Source organism: Exophiala aquamarina (genome assembly GCF_000709125.1).
Source record: "Exophiala aquamarina CBS 119918 chromosome Unknown aczIA-supercont1.5, whole genome shotgun sequence".
Lineage (NCBI taxonomy): Eukaryota > Fungi > Ascomycota > Eurotiomycetes > Chaetothyriales > Herpotrichiellaceae > Exophiala > Exophiala aquamarina.
The window spans coordinates 137,587-163,324 of NW_013550583.1; the positions used below are offsets into that span (position 1 = coordinate 137,587).

At 49.9% G+C, this 25,738-nt stretch overlaps 6 protein-coding genes across 6 annotated transcripts; 5 read left to right on the forward strand and 1 right to left on the reverse strand.

Annotated features, from left to right (window-relative positions):
- Nucleotides 1-109: 109 nt before the first annotated feature.
- On the reverse strand, nucleotides 110-1,255 carry A1O9_06728 (beta-lactamase; the record flags this gene model as incomplete). The annotated part of the gene is made up of 1 exon (XM_013403676.1): nucleotides 110-1,255. The coding sequence occupies one exon, from the start codon at nucleotides 1,253-1,255 to the stop codon at nucleotides 110-112; it is 1,146 nt and encodes a 381-aa protein (XP_013259130.1).
- A 1,684-nt stretch (nucleotides 1,256-2,939) lies between these two features.
- A1O9_06729 (uncharacterized protein) lies at nucleotides 2,940-4,775 on the forward strand (the record flags this gene model as incomplete). The annotated part of the gene is made up of 1 exon (XM_013403677.1): nucleotides 2,940-4,775. The coding sequence occupies one exon, from the start codon at nucleotides 2,940-2,942 to the stop codon at nucleotides 4,773-4,775; it is 1,836 nt and encodes a 611-aa protein (XP_013259131.1).
- A 2,944-nt stretch (nucleotides 4,776-7,719) lies between these two features.
- A1O9_06730 (uncharacterized protein) lies at nucleotides 7,720-13,746 on the forward strand (the record flags this gene model as incomplete). Its single annotated transcript, XM_013403678.1, has 2 exons — nucleotides 7,720-13,626; nucleotides 13,720-13,746. The coding sequence occupies 2 exons, from the start codon at nucleotides 7,720-7,722 to the stop codon at nucleotides 13,744-13,746; spliced, it is 5,934 nt and encodes a 1,977-aa protein (XP_013259132.1).
- Nucleotides 13,747-15,464: 1,718 nt separating this feature from the next.
- On the forward strand, nucleotides 15,465-16,373 carry A1O9_06731 (uncharacterized protein; the record flags this gene model as incomplete). The annotated part of the gene is made up of 1 exon (XM_013403679.1): nucleotides 15,465-16,373. One exon carries the CDS (start codon nucleotides 15,465-15,467, stop codon nucleotides 16,371-16,373), a length of 909 nt encoding a protein of 302 aa, XP_013259133.1.
- Nucleotides 16,374-20,063: 3,690 nt separating this feature from the next.
- On the forward strand, nucleotides 20,064-22,116 carry A1O9_06732 (uncharacterized protein; the record flags this gene model as incomplete). Its single annotated transcript, XM_013403680.1, has 3 exons — nucleotides 20,064-20,095; nucleotides 20,167-20,377; nucleotides 20,437-22,116. The coding sequence occupies 3 exons, from the start codon at nucleotides 20,064-20,066 to the stop codon at nucleotides 22,114-22,116; spliced, it is 1,923 nt and encodes a 640-aa protein (XP_013259134.1).
- An 866-nt stretch (nucleotides 22,117-22,982) lies between these two features.
- Nucleotides 22,983-25,619, forward strand: A1O9_06733 (uncharacterized protein; the record flags this gene model as incomplete). The annotated part of the gene is made up of 2 exons (XM_013403681.1): nucleotides 22,983-23,229; nucleotides 23,356-25,619. 2 exons carry the CDS (start codon nucleotides 22,983-22,985, stop codon nucleotides 25,617-25,619), a joined length of 2,511 nt encoding a protein of 836 aa, XP_013259135.1.
- Nucleotides 25,620-25,738: the final 119 nt, after the last annotated feature.

Consider the following 25,738-nt stretch of genomic DNA (forward strand, 5'->3'; position numbering starts at 1 on the left):
AATTAAGATATATAGAAACAGAATAGTCTACAAAAAAGGGAATGAGCAACACCTAACAAAGCCCGCTGCAGCTCACAACGCTGCCCAGTGGACAGATGGTCGAATCGAATCAAAATAGCATTGTGCCGTTTCGCAGGCTAGCCAGAAGCTCAATCGTGACATTGTTTGCGGCACTGCCACCTTCGTTTGTGAACGAGGTGAAGATGGTGCTGTTAGTGGTGATGATGTTCACGCAAGCGAAATTCCTGTCGTTGCTGCCACAGTGAGCCAACATATATTGGCCGGGCACCGAAGCATCCTCGCCGCGGGCGAGGCCACCATACGTGTAGCCAAAGCCAGGAAACTCCTCCGGCGGTGGACCTGGGGCAGACGTGTGGAGCTTTTGGAACCCCTTCACCGATAATTTGACGGTCTTTGGGGGCCGTCCTTTCGCTGCTTGGAGGTGCATAGTGAGGAATTTGTTCCAGTCTTGGATCGTCATGTGCAGGAGCCCAGCGGTGCTGAGCCCGGCCGGCAGGTCTCGGTATCGGTTGTCTTCGCCTTCGCCAACGGCTTGGGGCCCGTCGGCCGTCATGATGTGGCCCCACGGATTATCGATAGAGGTGATGGAGCTCTGTGGAGTCGAACCCCAGCCGGCTGAAAACATGGATAGCGGTTTGAATAGTTTGCTGTACATGATATCTTCGACGGTCTGGCCCGTTGTGACGTCGATAATGAGGCCGGCGAGGACATAATTCATGTTTGCATAGACCCAGATGCCTTGGGTGCTGTTGGACGGGGATGATAAAGTCTGCTTGGCCATCCTTGATCTGCCCAAGGGAGCGGAAACGTTGGTTAGGGAGGTGAAGAAAGTTTCGTCCTGCGCCGAATCATCGGTGATGCCGCTGCGGTGAGACGTGAGAAGTTCGATGGTGACATTTCGATATACTTCAAGCATCGAGTAGTCTGTTAGGACTTCACCCAAGGTCGTTTGCCACGACAGAATGCCCTCTTCAACCAAGACCGCAATTACTGTGGCCGTCATAGCCTTCGTGTTGGAGCCAATGTGGTATACGTCATGCATAGTGGCATTCACATCCGTGTGAACTTTGCGTGTGCCAACGACAGCGCCCTTGAAGTGCGGCCCTACGCTCACCCCCAGAGCTGGAACGTCGTATTCCACTCTCAGCTTCTCCAGCTGACTTGCAATACTTGGATTACCTGGCCTGTTGGCCCGAACCGTCATTAGATAAACCGTCGGAAGGGTTCTGGTCATCGTACCTGCTGCTACCGGATCCCCGGGGCAGTGTTGCCATACTGTGACATAGCCTTGCGCATATTGTGACACTGACGAGTAACAAAAGCTTGGATAAAGATTTCATGATGGAGGTAGTCTGTAGGAAGTGGTTAAGAATGGGCAGGGGGTATGCAAATCCAAGAGATGCTGATGGGATGGAAGATTTTCCAGACCACCGTGTGCGGTCACCGACTTTAATATTTCTTCTGTCTGTTTTTCTTTGAGATTGAGATATGTCATCGCTTGGACAGAAGAGCCACTCCACAAAGTGGCAGAGCAGGCTCTACAGAGGTATACGACGAACGCGACCCAGGCACCTGTAAAGTATCCAACGAGAAGCCTGCATTCTACGAAACGTGGCTGGGACTGCTAGCCTCGCGGATCATATACGATCGAATGTTCCATGTCAACAAGACGGCAATCTTTATCATGAATTCGGAGCCTGGGAACACCAGTCCAGACTGGGTGTTGGATACGAAAGTTTCCAATGGGAACCATGACAATTACGAGCCAATCTTGGCAAGTGGCTTTCCTCAGGCGTTGGTCGGTACCTAAAATGTCCGACACTCTGCAAGCGAGGCTCACCAGAGTCAACGCTCCTATTTCGTGGCATACAGCGCACGCTGCGTAGATATGTAGATGGAAATCAATGTCTATGATCGATTTACCGAATTTCGGTCGCGGGCCGCTTGAACTCACCTCGATGCGAACCTATTTGGTCTGGGTTTAGATATTGGCAACACCACCCTCTCAAAATAGATTGGTGCTCTCTTCAAACGAGGAGAGCTACCCCAAATCTCAAATATAAGCGGCCGACGGACTCCTCGCCTCTTCGTCTATAAGTATTAGATCCTCTCAACTGCTTCAATTTCGCAATTTCAAGGTGCCAGTGGGTACAGAGTATTGGTTTCTGGTAAGAGAAAGTCGTAGACAAGCGTAGATGGAAGGGACAGTCATGTGAGGTCTTGATAGGCGGGAATTCGGAGCGCACTACTCTTATCCAGTATCTCCTTCACAGAATGTATCTCCTTGTCATAGTTATGATCAACTTTTGCGGTTGCTGGTTCCAAATCACCGACGAATCCAGTACAAGTGAGTACTAACTCATCTTAAGTGAGGTCTGGGTGGCGCAAGGGCCCTTATAGTACCAGTGGTGGAAGAAACGCTAGACTTGGAGGATGTGGGATCTGTCCTAGAACCAGAGAGATGAAAGTAAGAGTATTGACGGTGTCGATAAGTGTCTTACAGGAGAGGAGCCAACACCTGCGCGGACTTCTGGGGTCCGCAGGATTGAAAGTACTTGAGCGTGGTCAACAAACGACACAGAAAGTTAGGCGAGAGTCGATAATACAAACAGGGCACCCTAAATCCGCTATCAGGACAAGAGACTCGCTCTGGCGTGATGAAGCGGTACAGGATGGAAGGTGAGGTGATGAACAGATCCCGATAATTACTAGACAGAGGCCGGTTGCTAGGTTTAGGCGGGAACCCAGTGCCAAGAGGCGACATGTCCCTTTTGGATAAGACGAGCAAACGCCGCGTCACACGAGGACACTTTCCCTGATCAGTTCAATGTTTCTCTGTCAAGACTGATACTAGTCCTATTGCCATTTTCCAGTGACTTTTTTCATCAGCGGTGGAACGCAAACTGGGGACCACCATCATGGCCATAGCAGATAATCTCTCTGATGATGACTCTATCGATTCACAGCTTGAATGGGAGCTGGAGGAGGGCATCCCTCAAGTTAAAGATCCCTTCATCCAAAAGTACATGCAAGGCAAGCAAGCATTGATTGAACAGGAGAAGAAGCAAAGACACGACTACCTGTTCAAACGGACCATGTCACCGATGGCCAAACAGGCTGCAAAGATCATGTCTTCCATCCGCCGCCGGGAGTTAAAAGAGGTTTGGACTTCCGAGTTCGAGGACAGCCTCGCGGAGAAGAACGGTGGCAATCTCTATCCCGGCATGATGTTTACTCTAGCACGTGACCGCATTGAAACCACTGAGATGTGGAAGATTATTGAGAAAATGCCAAAGGGCGCCCTGTTGCACGCGCATCTCGATGCTATGATTGACATTGATTGGCTAGTTGACCAGGCATTGGCTGAAAAAGGCTTCTGCATATTAGCACCTGAAGGACTGAGCGACAGGGAAAAGCGAAACAAAAGTCTTCTACAGATAAGATATTATCCTGATGTGGAGATCAAGAAGCAGAAGAGCCCTGCCAATATTTGGACTGCCAACTACGCTGCAAATACGCCTATTCCCATCAGAGAAGCACAACGAACATTCCCCGACGATGATTCGACGTTCAAGAAATGGCTTCTCCATCGGTGTACTGTGACAGCCGAAGAATCGCTGTGTCACCATCATGGTCTGAATGCAATCTGGCGGAAATTCCAGAGCACATTTTTAAGTGTTGGATGGATGCTTTTCTACGAACCTATCTTTCGAAGGGGTTTCCAAAGACTGTTGGGACAATTGGCAGCCGATGGGATTAACTATGTGGATCTCAGAGCCGCCTTTCGATTCGAGTATCGCAAGCAGGGCCAAACAAATGGTCAGGCAGGGCGGTTTGATGACTTTTTCATTGCCTTTGGTGAGGAGATTGAGAAATTCAAGAAGACAGAGGCAGGAAAGAACTTCAAGGGTGCACGGATGATCTGGACTGTCATACGAAGGTTGGACACACGCTCACAAGTTGATGGCATGAAGGAGTGTATTCGTATGAAGAAGAAATTTCCGCATCTTGTTTGTGGCTTCGACTTTGTGGCCCAGGAGGATATGGGCAAGACTTTGACCGAATTAACTCCTCTAATATTCTGGTTTAGGAAGAAATGCTCTGAAGCTGGTGTGGATCTGCCATTCTTCTTCCATGCGGGCGAATGCCTGGGTGATGGTGACAGCACAGATAACAATCTGTTTGACGCGATTCTATTGGGCACCAGAAGAATTGGACACGGTTACTCATTGTACAAACATCCATTGCTGATTGATATGGTCAAAGAAAAGAAGATCTTGATCGAGAGCTGCCCCATCTCAAACGAGATCTTGCGGCTTTCGAGCAGCATTCTAGGCCATTCGCTGCCAGCTTTACTCTCGAGGGGAGTCTCGGTGTCCATGAATAACGACGACCCTGCTATTCTCGGACACGGGAAAAACGGGTTGTCCCATGATTTTTGGCAAGCGTATATGGCATTCGATAACTTTGGGCTCGAAGGGCTTGGGACCATGGCGGAGAACTCGCTTAAATGGTGCGCGATCGAGGATCAAAAGGCCGCCGAGTGGACAAAGGCAATTACTGATGGCTATCTCGGCAAGACAATCAAATCTCAGTTACTGCGGGAGTGGCGCTCGGAGTGGGAAAAGTGGTGTGAATGGATTGTCCTGGAATACCCTGAGGAAGCGGATGACAGCGACGAGGATGAAGATTCTGAAGAGGAGGAGGATGACGATGTCGACGACGACGATGATGACGACGACGAGGATGATTGAACGAGATTCTACGGCACGTACCTGCAAATATATCGTTAACTGACCAAGCTCGGCTCGACTCAACTCCAATGAGCATGGCTATTAGCACAAGCATAGCAAGCGAGGGATTCAACACATCTCATACGTGGTGTTTACCACTTGTTCCTCCAACTTGACTTTATCGCAGATAGCATATAGCTGAGCATGGCTGACAGTGGATTCAATATGATAGAAATGTACGTATGCGGAGTTGTGTTTGGCATTATTGATCTCTGATGATATCGTACTCAGTATGTGGGTTGTTACCGCGCAAGACACCTTCAATTTAGGCAGCCCTGCCATTTCAGGCATACTCATAGGCCGCACGCGCCGCTACTTTCACCTCTTACGGACCTCGTATAGTCATCATCATCCCTCTGATGCTCTTTCCGTTTATCAGATGGGCCTTCAATTCACATGCAGATTTACTTGAAAGACTCTAGCTCTTATGTTCTCTCTATGAAACTTTTATTCTTCTAGATTTTGGATAAGTATTATGGATGTATTATTACCAACAAAGGTAGGGTCTTAAACCCAGTTTTCAAGCGACAACAGGCTGAACTTTTACGATTTTGGCGAGGCTCTCATACGAATCTCAATGCCACCTTTTGCCACAGAGGAGCTAGTTACGATAATAGGGACCCCTTCCTCTCAATCCGTTCTAGTTTCTCATTTCTTTCGGTTGCAGTGCCCGTAGCATCTCGGGATACTTTCCCTCATTGTCGTAGTTCCAAGATATGGCGCTCAGACGCTCACTCACGTAGAAAGGTTCAGGCACTTGCGCACTAACATACGTTGTTCCAATAATAGTGTAGAGTGCACTGGCCATTTCGAGAGTCTAGCCCTGTCCTGTCTTTTGTCTTGAGTTACATAGTCCACATGGCGTGACAAGAATAGAGTTGCTGGACTAGTTAGGGTATAGTGCGAGTTGGTCTGTTCTGGTACAGAGTCATGCAAACTCAACATTACCACTCGAGTGAGCGTAGGGTGTCACGGATATGTAAACTGGCAAGCTGGCCATCGAAAGATCCTTGAAACGTTGGCATAACACCCCTAGGCCTCTGCTACAGCACCGTCCAGGAAATTCTGATCACATGAACCACGAACTCCAACCCAAGGATCAGATTGTCGAGCAAGAAACCTAGAAAACCATGAAGCTCTCGATTCGATTCGCAAATTACATCATGACAATGACGGCGTTCATTCTCCAAGCCGCTCACGCTGCCCCGCTCACCTTGGACTCGACTAACGTTCCCCGGGATGACTCACTTGTGGCAAGGGCCACGCCATTCCAAGAACGCGGTTCCAGCGGCACATACTGGAAAGACGACGACTCAGACGGAAAGTCGACACTCAAGATTCAGTGCGACAAGATTGGCAGAGGTCTCAAGGTTCGGGGGAGCATATCTTGTAATCAAATGCTCATCTCCACCACCTGGACCGACAACAATATCTTAGGCAGAGTCGTCTCGAGTCCTGCGTTCTCTGCCTATTCCTCTCTCGAGCAGCTCCATTTCAATTTCTAATTTAGCGCCTCAGGGATGCCGGACATGGGTAGCTGTAATTCCGAAGTCGTAGAAGTCGAGCACACAATCAAAAATGGCTGGTATAATTCCATGACCTGCACCGACATCAGCCCGTATCTTATGGTCCGCGCCGTTCTAGATTTACCAGGGGGGGCGTTCAATCAGTACTCACAGTGGATCGAGACACCTCAGAGGATCCAGACACTAGAACGCGAATCGTGGTTTGGAAAGCCCAGCGCCTATGCCGAGTGGCAGGTCAGGGGTGCTTAGTCTCTATGCAGATTCCCAAGGCAGTGCGCTAGGCGAGGCATATCGAGTAGTAGTAACGTGACGGCGGTAGTAGAAGGCCGATATCACTTCCCAGCTATGAAGTTCGGACTGTACATAAGAGGTATTATTAACCATATGCGATGATTGAAGTCAATGTAGAATCGCGTCTCTTTAGGTTCTCGAAGAGACAGAATAGCGTATTCGAAAGCTCCCTTCGTTTTCGAAAGAGTCCAACTGATTCCTTACATGTTCTGAATAGGACTGTTTTGGTCCTCAGTGCTAACTATTCATTTGTGTGGTGGAGAAGAAGTGAAGTTATTTTGAGTAACTTAGGTAGAATATTTGGGGACTCGGGGTCCCGGGGGGAGGGGTTTGGGTAATCTAATTAGAAACGGACCACTGGCAGGCGCGCCCACCTTAGTTAGCATTGATGGACGATATCCTCTTAAAGCGGCGCTACTGGCCGCCAAATCCGCTGAGGAACTTCCTTGCAACCGTGTTAGTTTGTTATCGGGGATGATAGCATGTACGAGTAGTAGTAATGTACATGCTAAGTGTTCCGTCCGTACATACTCGTATGGACTTGTTGATAGTGGTATCGATAACAGAAACATGTGACATGACATAATCCGCGCTCCGACATGGGGACATGTGCACGTGCCTCTTGGCTCGTGAACCGTGACCCGTGACCGCGTGACGGGTGGTGCCGCCCCACCGCCACTCAGTCCTGCATCATGCATCGCCCGCTGCCCGCGCCTCTGTTTGGTTGACTTTCCATTTGTATGCCTGATTCCATCTTGCCCACGTCTGATGTAGGGTATCTTGCTGCGTTTGAACCATGGATTAGTTTTACTCTTCTTTTCTCTTTGCATCTACGGCCCATGATCAAGCTTCTATCAGATCTACCTAGACGAATGCTGCGGGGAGACAAACGCCCACTCGTCTTCTCACCCTCTCGCCTCGTCTCATTCTTTGTATCTGCCAAACCCTACCACTGGGCATGTTCTTAATGCCGACATCCATCCGTTTTGATACTAGACGATAGATCTCTCCTCTCACCCGTTCCTGCCATGTCAACAACGAGCCCTTGATCATTTTCCTGGCGTCAGGAACGCCTTCATCCTTGAGCAATGGCTTACTTCATTCCTTCATACTTCCAGAAGCGTCTGCTGCGATATGCTCTCACCCGCCTAGATTTCATCGACTCCGATGAACTCGATCTCGACAACCTTGGCCTAACCTGGGGTCAGCGAACCGTTGTCGAGCTTAAGAATGTCGGCATCAAAGTTAGAAAGCTCGAGGACCTGCTACAGTTGCCATCCACCTTTCTCCTCAGTCATGCCTCGATCAAGTTGCTCCGTCTGACCCTCCCGGCCGACCTGCATATCAGTGGCATTGAGATCGAGGTTGATGGAGTGGAAGTAATTGTGGCCATTCGCCCTGGTCATACAAAAGACACCGCCCTCTTCAAGGAAACATCTCTCCCGAGTAAGACCGATCGGGCAAATCTCCCTCGGATAGTGTCATCCTCTATCCATAACCCAGGCGGTCGAGGTACACGATCTCGAAGCGGACGCTCCCTAGAGTTCTCCCAGGTCGTCCCCACGTCAGAGGACCTGGCTGCCTCGTTTCTGGAGTCTGAGCCTCCGAGAGAAAGAGATGAACTACAGGCTGCACTGGAGTCTCGCTCCCAATTCTTGCAAGAATCAATCTCTCCTACAGCGACTGATGATGTAGGCCTCGGAATGCCTGGAGGCTTGTCTCTTCCCTCATTCGTTGCCAATTTCTTCAAGGGTGTTGCCGACAGACTATCAGTCAAAGTCAAGGACATCAATGTTGTCTTGGAGATGAATTCTTCAGGGGATGGTGTTAGCTCATCAGAGAAGACAAAGTTCATGCTCACCGTGGGAGACCTTTCGGTGGATGCTCTCGCTACAGCTGAATCTTTGGAAACGCAAACGCAATCTAGCAGGTCCATCCGGATCGAAGATGTGCAAGTCTTCATTCTCTCGGATTCAGAAGCATTCTCAGACTCGTCTGGCCTTAATTCCCCCAAGCTCGCTCGGTCTCGGCTTCGACTTTCACACCCCGAGTCACATAGCGACGTAAGCAGGCCTAGCCATTCGAGGAATAATGACTTCGAACATAGTTCCGATGGTTCAAGACTGCCCTCCCCTTCATTCAGCAATTCTGGGCTTGGGATAGGTCTAGCGGCGAATATGCTAGAAGACTCCACAATATTTTCAGCCGGACTTGCAGATGAGGAACCACACCAAAGCTCTTATTCCGATAAGCATTTGATCGACAATAGAGAGCACGCGGAACAGGTCCATGACTCCCACAATCAAGGAAATTTCCCAGGACCAACACCTGATCAGCCTTCGAGCTCCGAGAATTTGGCCGAGTCTAGAATATTCACGCATGACGAGGCAGAAAGCATGTATCTCAGTGCGGTGAGTGGTCAAAATATGCCAGGAGGTTGGGCATGGTCTAGTCCATCCCAGACTCAAGATATCAACGATCTTGACCTGAGCAGCACTGAACCTCATCCTGACCCTACACAGCCAATCGTTGACCTCTCATCTCAGCCCGGCTCAGATAGAAGTTTATCAGGCTCGGAAGGTATGCAAGTTAACGAGGACGAAGAAGTTTCTAATGGAGAAAGTGTCCTGAATAACAACTTGGCGTCTTTTTTCCGCTCTCGCTTGATCCATATGACCTACATCGTACTAACCATTCCGGAGATGGACGACCATCAGGTACAGACCCCGAGTCAAGAACGCGGGTCTTCATTGAGGCCACTTGCAACTCCACGGACATCTCAAATCATACGGCCGTGTGGTGATGAAGTAAGAGCGTCTTTCTATACACCGGCTGGAGCCCTTGGCAAAGCTCTTCGCGCTCCAGTCCTTGAAGTTGGAGAGATTTCGATAGATCTTGACGTTATGGTATGCAAAGTTGCAGTCAAGACTGCTCAAACTCTGGTCGAGGCTTTTCCGGCTACAGTTAAACAACCGCAATCCTCCACCACTGCCTCAAAACCACTTCCTAGTGTCACCATCCATAAACTCAACCTGCATCTATGTGAGTGTGTACCGCGGCTTGCGCCGACAAAACTACCATTCCAAACACTAGAATCGGCCCTCCCAGACGGTCAAGCTTTACTCAAATTGTCGCTATCACCAATCGTCTTTTTACCTCCGAAGGACCTTGGAGTGGCTTCACGATTCACTGTGTCGAAAATAATGATGACGCATGGGCCAAGGGTCGTACTATCATTCGTCGACTCTATCAATGTACGGGATTCTATCGCTACAAGCTCGATGCTTCGGCCGCATGATTTTGTCGCGAGCATGGCAAGCAACCGTTATGACGTGCAAATAAAGCCAGCTCATATTGTTCTGGATCTGCTCGTGATTGACGAGGTGCTCAGCCGGAGTGGTGGTCTGAGCTCCCTGTTGGACCTAGGTAACTCTATCATGTCTACAAACACGGTTAAGAGCCCGACAGTTGTTTCGCCATCTGACACGACAAGACAACGGACCGTCAGATTTGATGACCCCAAAAACCGATCACGCACTGATAGCAATTCTACATCCTCGCTTCCAAAAGTCGATGTCCGTGTCTCTGGATCTGTGCTGGACTTGATCGGTTCTGAGTCTTCCGTTCAAGTCAGAACTTCGGCCCTCAAAGCGGTCTACCGTGAGAGCAATATCAAACTTGCTATTGATGGAGCAGCCATCGAAGGGCCTTTGTTAGAAGGCATCAGGTCTCGAGGGGAAACGTGGGTGAAGATCCGAAACATCCAAGCACATTACTCAGACACGCCGGACGATAACGACTTAGATCGACTGCTATCATTGATCACGCCTTCTCGAGACAAATATGACCAGGAGGACGACATCATGGTTGACACTCTCATCAGGCAGCGCCGGAAAGGAGGTGTCCTGCGTTTGACGGTTGGAGATCTACAAGCCGGCGCTACAGGCTTTCACTGGGTGCCACATTTGGCAAAAGTTGCTGACGAGATCTCTAAGCTGTCCTCAGTCACCAAGTACCTCCCTGAAGATGACCGTCCTGGCGTCCTAATGTTTGGGTTAGTGAATAAGCTCGATTTTCGACTGGATGTGGATCAACAATTTGGCCCACTCAGACTCAAAGCGGAATTGATCGAGCTCTCAAACATTAGTGTGCCCTCACTTGCCGCTGCCCAAATAGCCTCGTGGTCATTGTCAAGAGGAGACAACGATGTACTGATAGGTGAAGTGACTGCCCAAGGCAATGCCGTAATGGGTCCACCGATGATCATGTGTCGATTCATTGCAGATGAGATGGAACCTACCGTGCGGATGAAGATGTCCAATACTTGTTTCGAGTACAAGGTCCCGACTCTTATGGCTGTGACTTCTCTATTGGAGAGACTCCAGGTTCAGCAGCCCATTCCGCAGCAACACTCTCATCAGCATCCATTTAGTCCATCTTCCTCCGGCACTGTCGATATGGCTGGCGTTTCACGGAAAGTCAGATTTTCTCTTACTTTCAGAGACTCAGCTATTGCGCTCAATCCTGCGCAGGGCATTGCGAAAGGTCTTTTCGTTTTGACTGATACCATTATTCGCCATGAAAGTGAGAAACACGGATCCATTGAGAACCTTGAGATCAGAAAGGCCTCTTTCCTAGTTATCAACGACAGAGAATCTGTTGGACGAGATACCGGAAACGTTGACCACAAGCTTTATTTTGAAGAGAATGATCAGATCCAGAGTCTCACTAGAGCAGGATTTGTTCCAGTTGGGTCTATATCCTCCGCTTCGGCAATTGTCAATGTCATTGAAGACAAAGTCAACCACGAGACGAGACTCGAGGTCGAGTTTCGGAATAACCTACTCTTCTTAGAAACTTGTGCTGATTCTACCCAAACTTTGATCCAGATCCTAAGTGGTCTCGCCCCTCCAATCCCTCCATCAAAGGTGGCCAAGTATCGTACTGAGATAATTCCTATCCAGGACATGCTATCGTCATTTACTGGAAATGCATTCGTATCCGAACCAGGACCCGCGCTCGGCCTTCAAGCTTCGCAGCAGATATTAAAAGGCAGAAACTTTAGGGAGCAAGAGTATGAGCACGAATTCAATGAGGATGAGGATGATGACGACAGCGAAGAGGGCAGGTTCATGGACAATATGTACCGTGAGGACGACGATGCCGACGATGAAATGACTCTTAGTCATGTAGAGTCTAATCTTGGCCACTCGACAATGTCCGAATCCATCCACATCGCGCCTGTTGATGTCATGGCATCAAGTACGAATGATCTAGGTCAGAGTGTGATGGCTCACAGCTTGTTAGATTTCAGGCAGGATCACTTTGCCCCAAAATCTTCTGTGGGTGGTACTGCCCATCGATGGAATTCGACCCAGAACACCTACGGACTTGTGAGCGACACACTTTTTGATAGATCACCACTCAAGGTTCGAGTCAGGGATGTCCATGTAATTTGGAATCTCTTCGATGGCTATGACTGGCAAACAACGAGAGACACCATCTCCCAGGCAGTGAAGGACATTGAAACACGAGCTATGGCCAGGCGTCCAAAGAGTACTAGTCGACTCTCAGCAGGTGCCGAAGAAGAGGACGAGTCTGTCATTGGTGATTTTCTGTTCAACTCGATATATATTGGCATTCCAGCCAACAAGGACCCAAGGGATCTAACTACTGCTATCAATCATGACATCGATGATATGGTCAGCGAAACAGGTAGCTATGCTACTAGCACGACAATCACCGCAACTACTAGCCGCCGCCAATCAAGCACAGTGTCACGGCCCAAAAAGTTGAGGCTCAACCGGAGCAAACATCACAAGATGACCTTTGAGCTTGCGGGCGTCTCCTCAGATTTTGTGATGTTTCCATCAGAGAGCGGGGAAGTCGAAAGTTCGATCGACATTCGAGTAAAGATGCTAGAAGTATTCGACCATGTCCCCACATCGACTTGGAAGAAATTTGCCACCTACATGCAAGATGCAGGTGAGCGAGAAGTTGGTACAAACATGGTCCATATTGAGATTCTCAACGTCAAACCCGTGCCAGATCTTGCGGCATCAGAGATCGTGCTTAAACTCACTGTTCTCCCTCTCAGACTGCACGTTGATCAAGATGCACTGGACTTCCTTACCCGTTTTTTTGAATTCAAGGATGACAGTGCTCCGCCCGCAAGCGGGCCGTCGACCCCCCCTTTTATCCAGCGAGTTGAAGTCAATCCAGTACAGTTACGGCTCGACTTCAAACCAAAGAGAGTGGATTATGGAGGCCTGCGCTCAGGACGTACCACAGAGTTCATGAATTTCTTTGTTCTGGACCGAGCTGACATTGTTTTGCGTCGTGTCATTCTGTACGGCGTTTCTGGTTTTGATCGGATGGGTATCATGCTCAACAACATCTGGACGCCTGATGTCAAGACAAATCAATTACCCGGAGTTTTGGCAGGACTCGCTCCAATCAGACCTTTAGTGGATGTGACGAGTGGTGTAAGAGATCTTATCGCAGTCCCTATTCGAGAATATCGCAAGGATGGCAGACTTGTCCGCAGTATCCAGAAAGGGGCTTTGGCATTTGCCAAAACTACAGCCACGGAACTAGTGAATTTGGGCGCCAAGTTGGCGATTGGAACTCAACAAGTTCTTCAGAATACCGAAGACTTACTTATCACACGAGAAACACAAGAAAACACCGGAGGTGATGATGAAACAAAGAACCAGATTTCACTCTATGCTGATCAGCCACTTGGAATTGTACAGGGGTTACGAGGGGCTTATACCAGTCTTGAGCGCGATCTCTTACTTGCGAGAGATGCCATTGTGGCAGTTCCCGGAGAAGTCTTGGCCAGCGGGAGCGCAACTGGCGCAGCCAAAGCTGTCTTGAAGCAAAGCCCAACCATTATCTTGAGGCCAGCGATTGGAGCCACAAAAGCAGTTGGGCAGACACTGCTAGGTGCGGGTAATACTTTGGACAAGAGGAACTTACGGCGAATGGATGAGGTAAGTCCCACTGTATTGCTCCTTCCAGCTTATTGTACACCTTCACACGCGCCACATCGTTACACACGTAATACTTTGCAAAGTAACTGACAGGAAAATCAGAAATACAAACGTCATTGAAGTATTACGACGCCAAAGATGTCGCCCACACATCGCTGCTCAACCGCCCCATAATATTGAACTCTCATTCGAAGCATCGAAGCGAATCCATATCCTTTTCAAAGATCAGTCTTCGAGCAATCAAGCATACAGCAAGGCGCAGGATTGACTTTGGATATGCATCCTGGGTGGAGTGATTCCTTCCAGCGCTCCTTTCGCCTACCAATGGCTCGAAAATCCTGACGACACGAAATGACCTGAATGCCAAGAACATCTTTTCCAATCATACATAGCGAACATTGTTAATAATCTCCAAGGAAGACTCCAGGAGCATGATGATACCAAGATTGCATGGCGTTGCGGACCAAATGGAATGACATCATTGCCAGAGGAAGAAGGAGATATCACGGTCAATTAATATATATATTATGTGTACAGCACAGTCACTACTTCTATGTCACCAGGCATTGCAAATTTTCTCCATGGATGCCTTACATGCCCCATGATAAGTCTTTGCCAAAGACTATAGAATGTTGTCTCTCTCCACAGATGATGGCATGGCTTCGTGTGTTCCCTTGACCGGTTTGCTCGACCAAGTCGATCCGAGCTATCGTGTGCCCTGTGGCATTGGAAAAGGTGATATCTAGAAGTAAATGATGCGAGGGGGCTATGTCGGTTATCCTTGTGGTCAGTTAGATCTGATGTGAGGCCATAAGAAGATTGTCCAAGCCCTGATGGATTGCTAGTGGCATTTCCCCGGATCCTGTCAGATCCTGTGTGAGCCGGCCACATCAAGGAGTCAGGCGCTTGATGGGACAAAATGGGGCTGAGAATGACATCTGTAACTCCCAGTATTCCGGCGTCTAAGCTGCCCGAGTTTTTGGGCTATTGAGAAAGCGCCTGCGAACCATTGCGATCGGGAATGAGGCTCTCTACCACGTGCCCGAGTAGTAGCAGGATGTTCTGTCTAGAGCCAGGTACATTCAAGATATCAAATCCTGCATGTCTTCCCTCTTTGACTCAGCCGTGTGGGGAGGCTATATCAGGTACTAGGCCCAAAAGAGGGGCATATTGTGGCTTAGGATCTCGGGCCCCTTTAATTGGGCGGACAAGGCGCGAGGCTGTGTTCTCCAAATTCCCCATTCTCAGAACGCCTCGTTGGTGGGTTTGAGGTTGTTCAGTATCACGCCCTTTCAAGTACTTTCATCTAGTTCACACGATGGGTGCACTGATTGACCACTATAAACTCCATATCTCTTATCATGGAGGGGTATGCCGAGGCAGTGCATACCGTTTCACACGGATCACTCATTGTTTTGAATGTTGTAGGCGAACCTCAAGGCACATTTCTCGGTGGTTGAGTTTGTTGAAACACAACGCGCCCTGCCACGTGCAAGCATCACGAGATCGTAAACCGGCTTCAAGGCACAGTCTGTATAAGTATATGGTTCATCTTTCTGTTCGTTGGCCATACTTCTGCTCTTCCAGTATCAAGATCCAAATCACGACTCGGCTTCACATATCTCTTTGTTTGAAAAGCTAGTGTAACCCGGGCAAACAAACAGTTGCAACTGCCTCAGAGCTTACCTCAAACTCAGCACCCCGTGACTGCCTCACACAGTCACTACCTGACTATTTCTGACTATCAAACCCCCACCAAATTCTTGAAGATGGAGAATCCGATTATTTTTCATCGTGATACCTTTCACTCATCATCATCATCCAGACCGCGGAATGCCATGGGTTTCCTCAAACGCTTCAGCTCTAAGCGGTCATCCATTCCGGCACAAGCCCCCACTGGATTCCAGTCTCCGATCGGGAGGATGAATGATCCTACTAATCCATTTGCCACAACGGTACCAACCCGCAGACCGAGACCAGCAGAGCACATCGGTGCCCCTCCTCCATACTCAGCTGCACCAAACAGTGCGGCAGACTTGGCCTCACCCATGCAAGTTTGCGACGATTCACCATATGTATTTTTGAGAGAGTTTGACACTATCTTTCTCATTGATGACAGCGGAAGTATGGCGGGCCGGAGCTGGAGGGAAACCTCTGCAGCACTGGCAGCCATTGCCCCAATCTGCACAACTTACGATGCTGATGGTATCGACATCTACTTCCTAAACCATCGGAATCCTAATTCAACTCATGGTGGATACACCAATATCACAACCACAGCAGCGGTTCAGAATTTGTTCCAGACCGTGAGACCTCTAGGTGGCACCCCGACCGGCACCCGACTCAGCCATATCCTCAGACCGTACCTCAGCGAAGTAGCCGACTCGATCGAGCGCCAATCTCACGGCCATGAAGCAACTGTCAAGCCACTCAACGTCATCGTCATCACCGATGGCGTTCCCAGCGACGATGTCGAAAGTGTGATTGTGAACGCAGCCAAGAAGCTCGATTCATACGGTGCCGAATCCTGGCAGGTTGGTATTCAATTCTTTCAGGTTGGACGTGAGCCTGAGGCTGCCGAGAATCTAATAGAATTGGACGATGCTTTGTCTGGAACCTACAATATTCGAGATATGGTTGACACAGTGCCCTGGACCGGCGACGAAGGCCAAGAACTCACCGCACAGGGTCTCCTGAAGGTCTGTCTTGGTAGTGTGGTTAGACGACACGATCGGAGAAGCGTCTAATCTTAGTTCCCGGGTGAGAAATCGCGGCGAGATATCAACCATGACAGCCCATTGGCATATCAATAGGCGTCTAGTTTTCAAAAACGTTGCTGCTGATGGTAATGGCGGAGGCTTCAGAACGGTGCGGATTGTATGATTACTACTCCTATTTGCTAACCGTCGCCACTGGTGGATGATGCAGGGAATTGGGGCGAAAACGGGAGTGGAGTGGCTCTGTATCACTTTTCCCCAGCTTTTTCTCTGATCATTGTATTATTAGGAGATGAATACACGACGACGACTACTAGTGTCCACTTGTTTTATGCGACAGTGGCAGTATGCCTTTTCTCCAGGAGCACATCACTGGTGGCCAGCGCTGCCGTGTTGGGAAAGGAGTTGCTTTTCCTCTTTCAAAGATAGATCTCCTCAGAGTGCGGCGAAAAAGGGAAATCCATGAGAGCGAAAATTGTCAAAAACAATTCTTTTCATTTTGTCATTATCTTCTCGAGTAGTGGCCTTTTTCTTTGCCGCTTCCCCTTCTGGATTTTTGATTTCATTGCGCTCGCGCTGCTCGCAACTTTGGGTCCGTGAGTATGTGTGCAACAAGGTTTAAACGAAGCGAAGACTTTCTTTCCTTTTCCCATTCTAAACAAACTTTAACTACCGCATGACATACAAAGAAAATGGGACCACAAAAGTGTGCCTTTAGTATCCGTATCTGTACGGGATGGGAGTGACAACGAGGATGAATGGATGTAGCCTTGTGAGTGTGGCAAGGCTGTGGGTGATTTGGGCAGTCACGTGGTGAGAGACAGGGGCGATTGGTTGGAGTGTTCGGTAGGCTGAGGCTGAGTTGGGCCCTGGCGAGCACTTCGAGTCATGACTCATGAGGAGTCTGAGCTCTTGCCAAGTGGCACTAGTCTGGATCTGGTGAGTAGAATCAGTGAGGGGCGTGAACTTGTGGCACAGTACGAACTACTCGTACTTGGTGTTTGGTGCCAATGAATGACTGAGTGAATAATGAACGGACGGGTGAGTGGATGAATAGATGGAGCGACAGGTCATGTGCTACACCTGAAAGTCACAGAACGGGGCATGAGACCATAACTAGCGTAGGTACGGAGTGCTCGGGACTTTCTCAGACGAGTACCAGTGCCTCGTAGCCACGTATTATTGTTCCTTCACCTGCCCGGGATGTGGCGCTGTGTTACAGTACGTCCGAGATGGCAACTGCCTGGTGGCCCATGAGAGCAATACGAGTCATTCGCGGCCACGTTGACCAACTCAGCTGCTTCCCATATTCGCACTTCATTTCCGTTCATACGAGTAGTTGGTCTTTCGCTAGCTAGCAGTTCGGACACGAGGTATCCCGTCCGTCGCAGCTCGTCCCCTGAGCGCATCGATGCGAGTGTTAGGCAGGCTTGGAGGTGGTCTGCAGCTTATCTAGGTCTGAGCTGTGGATTGAACGACTCGTAATGGTTGGCCTCACCTGCGCTAGAAAGCCTGAACGATAATCAATTCCACAAGATCGCACGAGAGAGTGCAATATTAAATAGTGAAATTGGGATTTCCAAAGTCGACACCATACAAGTCCTCTCCGACTTTCACGTGTTTATTAGCCAAAGTCAAAGGCCCAATAGTAGCCTGGCAAGCTGAACAGCACCGCCTTCTGTGAGGGACATTGCATGGGGGAGTAAGGCACTTTTCAAATTGCGCAGGCGTTCTGGCGGCTCGACGAACTTGTAGGCTGTCCGGATAGCTAGCCGCCTTTGGGGGAAGGCTTGCTGTCAGGGTGCTGCGGCGCCTTGGCACTCCCTGCCGGCAGCCGCCCTGAGGCGCTCCGTAGGGGCAGAGACCATACGAGTTAGGGGCGCCGCAAGCAACATTGGCAGTCTCCCCTCCCTATCCGTACCTAGTTACCTAAGAGTAGGATTTCTCCCTCGCGAACCAAAATAGGGGGTGCGTGTCGCGTTGGTTTCGGGGACTGCTCGGTTTTGGTTGTTGTCCCCTTCAGGCCGGCTGTCTTTGATTTATTCCTCCCGAGTTATAAATGAGCAGGATGCTGACGTGCTTGATATGTGTTTGGGATGGTTAAGGCGTGATGGCATGCCTAAAGGGATGGATGGTCTGGTAGGTTTGTGGGAGGTCGGTCCCCTGGGGCTACCTACCCACCCATGCCTAAAATGCAAAGTGATAATGCAAATGGATGAGGTTGCTCTTGCCATTGACTCTCCTGCAGACTGCAGATCCAGGGCAGTTGCCATGGACATGGGCGGGAGCGAAACTTTGGAAGGAGCGCGTTATCCGGGTCCGGCACTAGGCTGGAATAGGAGGAGCCTAAACACGGATTCACCAATTGGCGGGGATCTTCCAAAATTGGACCGTGTCCTTGATTTCCATGGATTCCACCTCTTTTCAGGTTTCTCGCTTGTTCATCTCGTTGCTGTCTCCATCCGAACGCCATCTGCGCTGCCTTCAAGTTGGTCGCTGCCTCTTCCGGCATCTGTTGTGCCCACTCTGCATCCATTTTGGCGTCAAGGGTCTCTTCGTTACGAGTCTTTTTCCGATCTGGATCGACTGCCCCGTTGTCCTGGGACTGGGGGTGGTACCGACTTCACACACCTTGATGGTCTCGCCTCAATGCAGTATGACGAGGGGCAGAGGACCGAGAGACTCGAGCTGCAACATGGACTAGAAATCGATATCGCGTTTTCATCTTTCCATTTCTTGTCTTGACTTTTGCCAGGCCGCCTTCACCTCTCACCTTCTACCTATTCACTCCCTCGCTGTGTTTTTGACACCGGCTTGTCCCATGCGTGCATGCAAGCAAGACTCTGGAAACTAATAATATGTAGTCTGCCGACGGCCTCTTTACATTTGTACAATCCGTCCTCCCCCTCTCTCGCACAATCTCGCGAGTGTCTCTTGTCTGTGCATCTCTCATACAAGGCTCCATCCAGTTGGCCTCTCTCAACCACTCATTCGACATCTTTCCAGGCATCACTGTCGCCGGTTCGAGTCTTTCCCACCACTACCTCAGCAGCCGCCCACCCCCAAAATTGTGCAGGCATTGGCCCCCTGCAATCATCTCCATCAGGCGCCTATCCAGATTCGTCCTGCCACACTGATTTCTATCCTCATTGGTTGTTGCAGATATCAACACCGACCCTGAGTATTCACTCAGTCCTCAAACACGCGCCTCACCCAATCATCCCTCTATATTTCTCTATTGGCCCTATCTTCCTAAGTTTCAGTATCTCGGCTCCACTGGAACCTCCTGCCATGCATTCGTCCATTGCTGTGATCAACACAGCCGTTTGAGGCTTGTCCTCGGTTTCAACTTCATTGCAGAAATAGCACCCTAATCTAGATACTTCCAGACCGACTCCATCCGTGGCGTCATTCTGAACGCCCTAGAGTCCAGACTCGGAGCATATAATTTTTTACATCGACGCTGTCATTGACTTCTCTTCAACTACGGCTGCGTGGATTGAACCCGCCGGCATCGGGTTGTTACTTCCTCGCTGGTCGTCCTTGGCCACTTCTTGTCTGGTACGCACCTTCCTGGGTCTATTGCTGCTGGGTCAGCGTCCAAAACCAAAAGTCGATCGCTTTCTACAAGTCAAATTCCTCCATTGCTGCGACCATTTTGCAAAAGCTTATCTTCGAGGGTTGGCTCTGGTTGTTGGGACATTGCTTATATAATTCCACATGGCGCCAACCACGCTCAATACCTTTCTCGTGTATGTTTTCCTGGAAAGAGAACTGATGGTCTCAATTCCCCCTGGAAACAAACTGCTAATTCTTTCGGCAGTCGTACTCCTCCCTCTACGAGATCGGTTGCCCTCTATGGTTCCTGGGACAACTTCTCCACTCCTTACCCCATGCAACGAGATTCACGCACGGGCCAGGAGCACTGGTCAGGCTGTCATAGCTTTTCCAACATCATCTGTGATGGAGACCCGCAGCCAGCTGGTGTACCCAGAGACGGTGGACTCAAAATGGGCGGTACTTACTGGTACTATGTAAGCCTCCCTTTCCCCCTGCCCTCCAGATGGTCCTTCTCGCTCATCCCGGCGAACAGTACAAGCTTGACGACGATATTGAGTTCCACAATTCGGCTGAACCATCGACAGCTTCCTGTCCCATGCTTCCTGGACAGCTGGTTAACGTGTTGAATGTTCCATTTGCGTTGAGCAGTAGCCGCTCCAGAAACGACAGTGTCAGCTCTACTGGCTCTGAGTACCGAACCATGAACCCAACAGACAAGTTTATGAACCCTCGCCCAGTCCCAGCAAAACCATCGCTGCCGCGTCTGAAGACATCTCCGACGCTATCCCAGCAGACATGGTCTACAGGAAGCTCACCGACCAGTGCAGGCTCTCGAAGAGGAAGATCCGCCTCTTCTCGAGGTCCTTCGCAACCGGGAAGTGCCAACACATTGAGGATCATACGACTTGCAAGGAAGCCGTCTATGGATGTACCCAGTCGTTCTAACTCACGAGGAAGCAATCGGTCGGTCGGTATTATAGGTGCTTTCAAAGCACTGGCATCACCTAGGTCCACCAGTCCTGAAACCTCTATCGAACGTGGTCGATCAAAGTCATCGAATCAGGATGTGCCTGTCACTCATGCTCGTGGATCTTCTGGCCACAGTGGTCTTTCCAAGAAGACCGTACTCTCACGGACTCCACCAATTCCAGAAGTTACCGAGCTCTCACCGACCGGGCCGGCTCGAGAACTTGTTTTACGACGAGAGTTTGACGAGACAATTGATGGAAACCTTGGGCTTGCAATCACGTCCTTCCAACAGCACCGAAGGCAACGGTCCTTGTCTCGTGAACCATCATCATTGCGCAATTCGCTCCTCCTCGATGAAGTTTCGGGCCAGAAGTCTTCTGAAATCCCGAGCACTGCATACAAACCAATGGAGACACTCAAAGAGATCGCTTCAACAGCCAACACTCCACTCTGGCCACTCACAGCTATTAAGATTGAGGGTGAAAATCTGGTAGACGATGGTAAAAATGGTCTCGATCTTGAGAAAAGGCTTCCAACACTGCCCAATAGCCCTTCGTCAGCATATCCGCCTAGCAGCATCGCGGGTGACTCTCCCAGGCAGCGATTTGAAGAAGAGCTTGCAAATATCCAAAGCCATTTCTCGGCTACCACCATTGACACCGAGTCGTATACCAACAGTTACATTAACAACAACCAAAGTCGCTTTTCGGACTGGACTTCTAGCACAACGAGATTTTCACCCACATCAGATTATGCCGCGAGCGTCACTGATCTCGAGCCAATGAGTCCTTCAGTTGAGCTGGATCACACTATGAAAGAAGTGAATCCGGTCTTTGTAGCAGGGAAAAATGAGCAGAAGATCGACTCGGAAGCCAGAGGATATACTGCACCAACAGCAGATGCGTTGTCCTCAGCTTTTAGCTTCTCCACCATTAGCTCAATTGCTTCCTCTGCAGGCCCCAGCTCGCATACTGACCTCGATAGTGCCAAAGATGCAGATTTTTCTTGGTCCAAGTTCCAGCACTACAGCTTGCCCACAGATGAAAGCGAGTCTAACGCCACCTTTAAACAAGCTGCCTCGCCCAAGAATGTGTCTCCCCTTGTTCTTGAGGCTGCAGACCGCGACCAGGGCTTCCAGCCTCCGTTGGCGTCTTTCAATGGCTCAACTATGCCACATTCAACTAGTATGCAACAACTTCTTGATGAGTTGAGCTATCTAGGGGATATGATCCAACACACTTAGCATTTTTATATAGCGTTTTCGGGAGCTATTGAGCGCATTTGTCTGCATTTTGTTTGCCGGGTGCACAAGCTCGACATTGCACGTTTTTATTTGTTTCAGCCAGGGTTGCCCTTTTGATTTTTTGGGTTTCCGGACTGCAGAACTTTCGGATCATACCAAAGCCTCGACAGCATGTACTGAGAAAGGAAATTTTGGAAGGAGCAAGACTTATACCAGACCGAAAACAGTTATTAAGAAGGAACGAATTTCGCATCTTGGAATCTCCTGAGCAGGATGGGAAAAGGGCATGGAATGCAATACTGACTGGCCCAAAACCGGCACCACGGTGAAGGGGTGATGTTCTCTAAAGCCTTCCGGACCAAGGCTTGGCAGAAGAAGAAGAACTTCCAGGTCCAAAAACATGCACTACCCACCTAGGTAGAATATCACTAGACCACCAGTAATTAGTAATTTTTGTGGACAAACAGACTTATGAATGATGAAATCCTTTGAACGACGTATGGTCTCCACGATCTTTCTTTGCTTCGATTGTCAATCTGTGGCTTGAGGATAGAAACAGCATCTCACCCTCGAAACGCGTCAAATCACGCGACTTGGGTTTGTGGCCATATCTACGTGTTGAGGCGGATTCTGCGTGGTAGCATATGAATCAGCCGCCCACATCAACCCAATATCCGGCCAGCGCACATCCCCCATTCCCTCTCTTTCACCGCCCATACGCACCGGGGAGAACAGGCCGATAGTCCTCCAAGACAGCGCAAGGCCTTTAGTCCAAAATCAACACGAAGATGCACCAAATTGCGTCCCGGGTCCTGACGGAGCCATGCATCCCGCTACCGTCACGCCTGTTCGCGTACTGTCCCACCATGGACCTCGTTGCGACTGTCAGTCAGCACAACACCCAGGCTAAGGCTCAAGTCGATGTTTGGCGTCTGAATGGCCAGCGTGTGTTTGGCGCTACGTTCGGTGAGGATGATGACGGGGCGGATGCAGTGGAGGATGAGGATGAGGATAAGGATCGGGGGAACGGTGAGAATGGTGGAGACGACGGTGCTTGCGGGTTGGCCAGTCGTCGAAGATACAAGGTTGCAGGACTTTCGTGGAGACGAGACGGTGAGTTTGCGCGTTCTCAATGCTCTGGGAGGGAATTCTGCATACGCTGCAACGAGCTAGCTGGCTACTTGAGCTGAGGGTTGGTCTGGTTTCCGAGAATTGTTACTGATGTATCATGGTTCTTAGGTCAAATCCTTGCAGTGGCCTCTTTCGATGGAACAGTCTCTCTCATTAATGCGTTTACGGGCAAGATCGCTCATTGTCTGTCGACAGGCTTGCCCCCTGGTCCGCTTTCACCTGCATCGAGTTTTAGTCCTCAACCTCAGTCTCAATCTCATTCCCAAAGGAGGAGATCTCCTCGGACATCAAAGTCTGTGGGCTGGACTGATTCCAATACAACTACGAAGGGGAGATCAAAAACATATGTTTCGACTATCTCGTGGACCACCCACTTCGCCGCCCCGCCCCCATCGACTATTCGACAGAGACTCGAGACTGGCGCCGACAGCGGAAAGAATATTACTCTTGATCACATCCTTGGTCTCAAAGCCGACATTGATAAACTGCTTTCACTCAAGGCCGACCTACCGTGTGAATTGAGTGCGATCGATGTTGAAACGTCGTTGCCAAAGCTTGCGACTCTACCTCCCATTGGTGTTGGAAGCGGTGATGATGTTTTCAGCTCAAGGGGTAGTGTTGACGCGACCTTTCATGCCAACGATACAGGTCTAAGTCGCGCGGTTGATGTTTTGATTACAGGCTTGCAGGAGCAAGGTGTCGACGGTGCAGGAGGCCGATGTGCAGTCCATCTAAAGATTTTCGATTCTTTCGAGATCGGCGCGGTTGACGTTGGATCGTGTCTTCCGACTCGCGAGAACGGAGCAACCGTGCAGGCTATAACTGGCCATCCCTATCTATCGACAGCTTTTCTTACCGTGCAGCAAACCGACCATTCGCTGCATATCGTCGGTCTCGACCTGAGCTTTATCACGCAGGCTGGTAGAATGCTACCTTTAGTTGCGCGCAAGGTCACGCAGCTAGGAAACCTGCTAAGATATGTCTCACAGGTGCAGATGCAACTGTCGGCTGAGGTCAAGGCGGCATTTGACTTGCCATCCAGGTTTCTGCGAAATATCAACGAATCTCTCGCAGAAGCAGATCCTGACGCCGATTTTGCTTTTGCGGCACATCATCTTGCCGTCACGGGTGCGTGCGAGCCGAGGGTGAGGGAGTGGTTGGTCGATGAGGTGGGCGACAGAGGACTGAAAAGGTGGGAGAAGGCTGTGGGTGACTGTCTTGATGTGGTACGGAGAATGACCAGCGAATGTCTTCAACCCGCGTTGGAGCGTATACAGGTCATCTTGAGTCGACTGGATGGCCTTGCGAGGTTTTCTGGGTCGAGGGAGCGTCTTGGGCTAGATGAGAAGGTCGTTCGGCATATAAGAGAGACGGTCGATGTATTGGGGTTGTTGGCGGAAGATATCTTGATTGATGTCGGTGCCGAGATAAGGGATTTCGCGGTCTTTATGAAATGGTTGAAATGGGAATGTGAGGTCGAGGCGCTCGAGGAGGGAAGTGAGCGCGCAGAGGAGTTAAGGGAGAGCTGGACAGGCGAGCAAGAGTTGAGAACTGTTCTAGATTATGTGGGCGGTGCGATGGGCCAAAGCAGGTTGAGGCGGTATATTGACGTCGGTGGCTCGACTGTGGGAGGCGATGCTACAGCGGCGGAATCTTTCCATGAAGAAAGCGATGCTGGATTCTACGCTGAATATACCGAGCGAAGAAAATCCTCCAGCAACAAAAACGATGACTCAATGCCAAAACTAGGCATGTTGCTGGAACGGTTAAAGAAACAGTGCGACATTATTTTCGGGCAGATCGCCGAGACGTTCAGGAAATCTATTCTCGCGAGCTACATGTTTGCGCTACCTGGAGGTGTCGACGAGAGCATGCTAGATATGAGGATCATTCCTGACCAACAGGATACGAGTCTCTATCGACTGGCTGCACTTGCCAGGGGCCGGGATCACAAGCAACAATTACAACTCACAATCGCTGAACTTGAACAGGCTGGGAGTAAACGGTTGCAGATGACGACTAGGTCAAGCACCACACTGCAAATAGCAGAAGTAACGGAGATACTAGATGCGAAGTTTGTTGACGACCGCATACTACTCGTCCTTACAGCCTCAGAGGGTGATGTGCGAGTTTACAGGCGAGAAATCATCACCGAGACTGGCCAAGATCGGTGGGAGCTACGTCATGTGTTTGAAGATGCCAAAATGGACGCTGGTATGAGGCCTGCGAGGCTGGAGGTCAATGGCAGGGTCGGGAGAAGAGTGGCCGCGGTGATTGATCAGGCAGGTTTGGGATTTGTAGTGTTGGATGTGGACGCGAGCCACGATGGCGGGGCGGAAGAGCATACGGAAGATGAGGCTATGACTGGATGAATGCGTGGTATTGACAGCGGAGTACGGTTGACAGGTGGTGATGGCAAAGCTTGATACGAAGAGGACGAGGCTGAGGCTGAAGCTGAGGGATTGACTCGTTAGATGACCGTCATTCATGT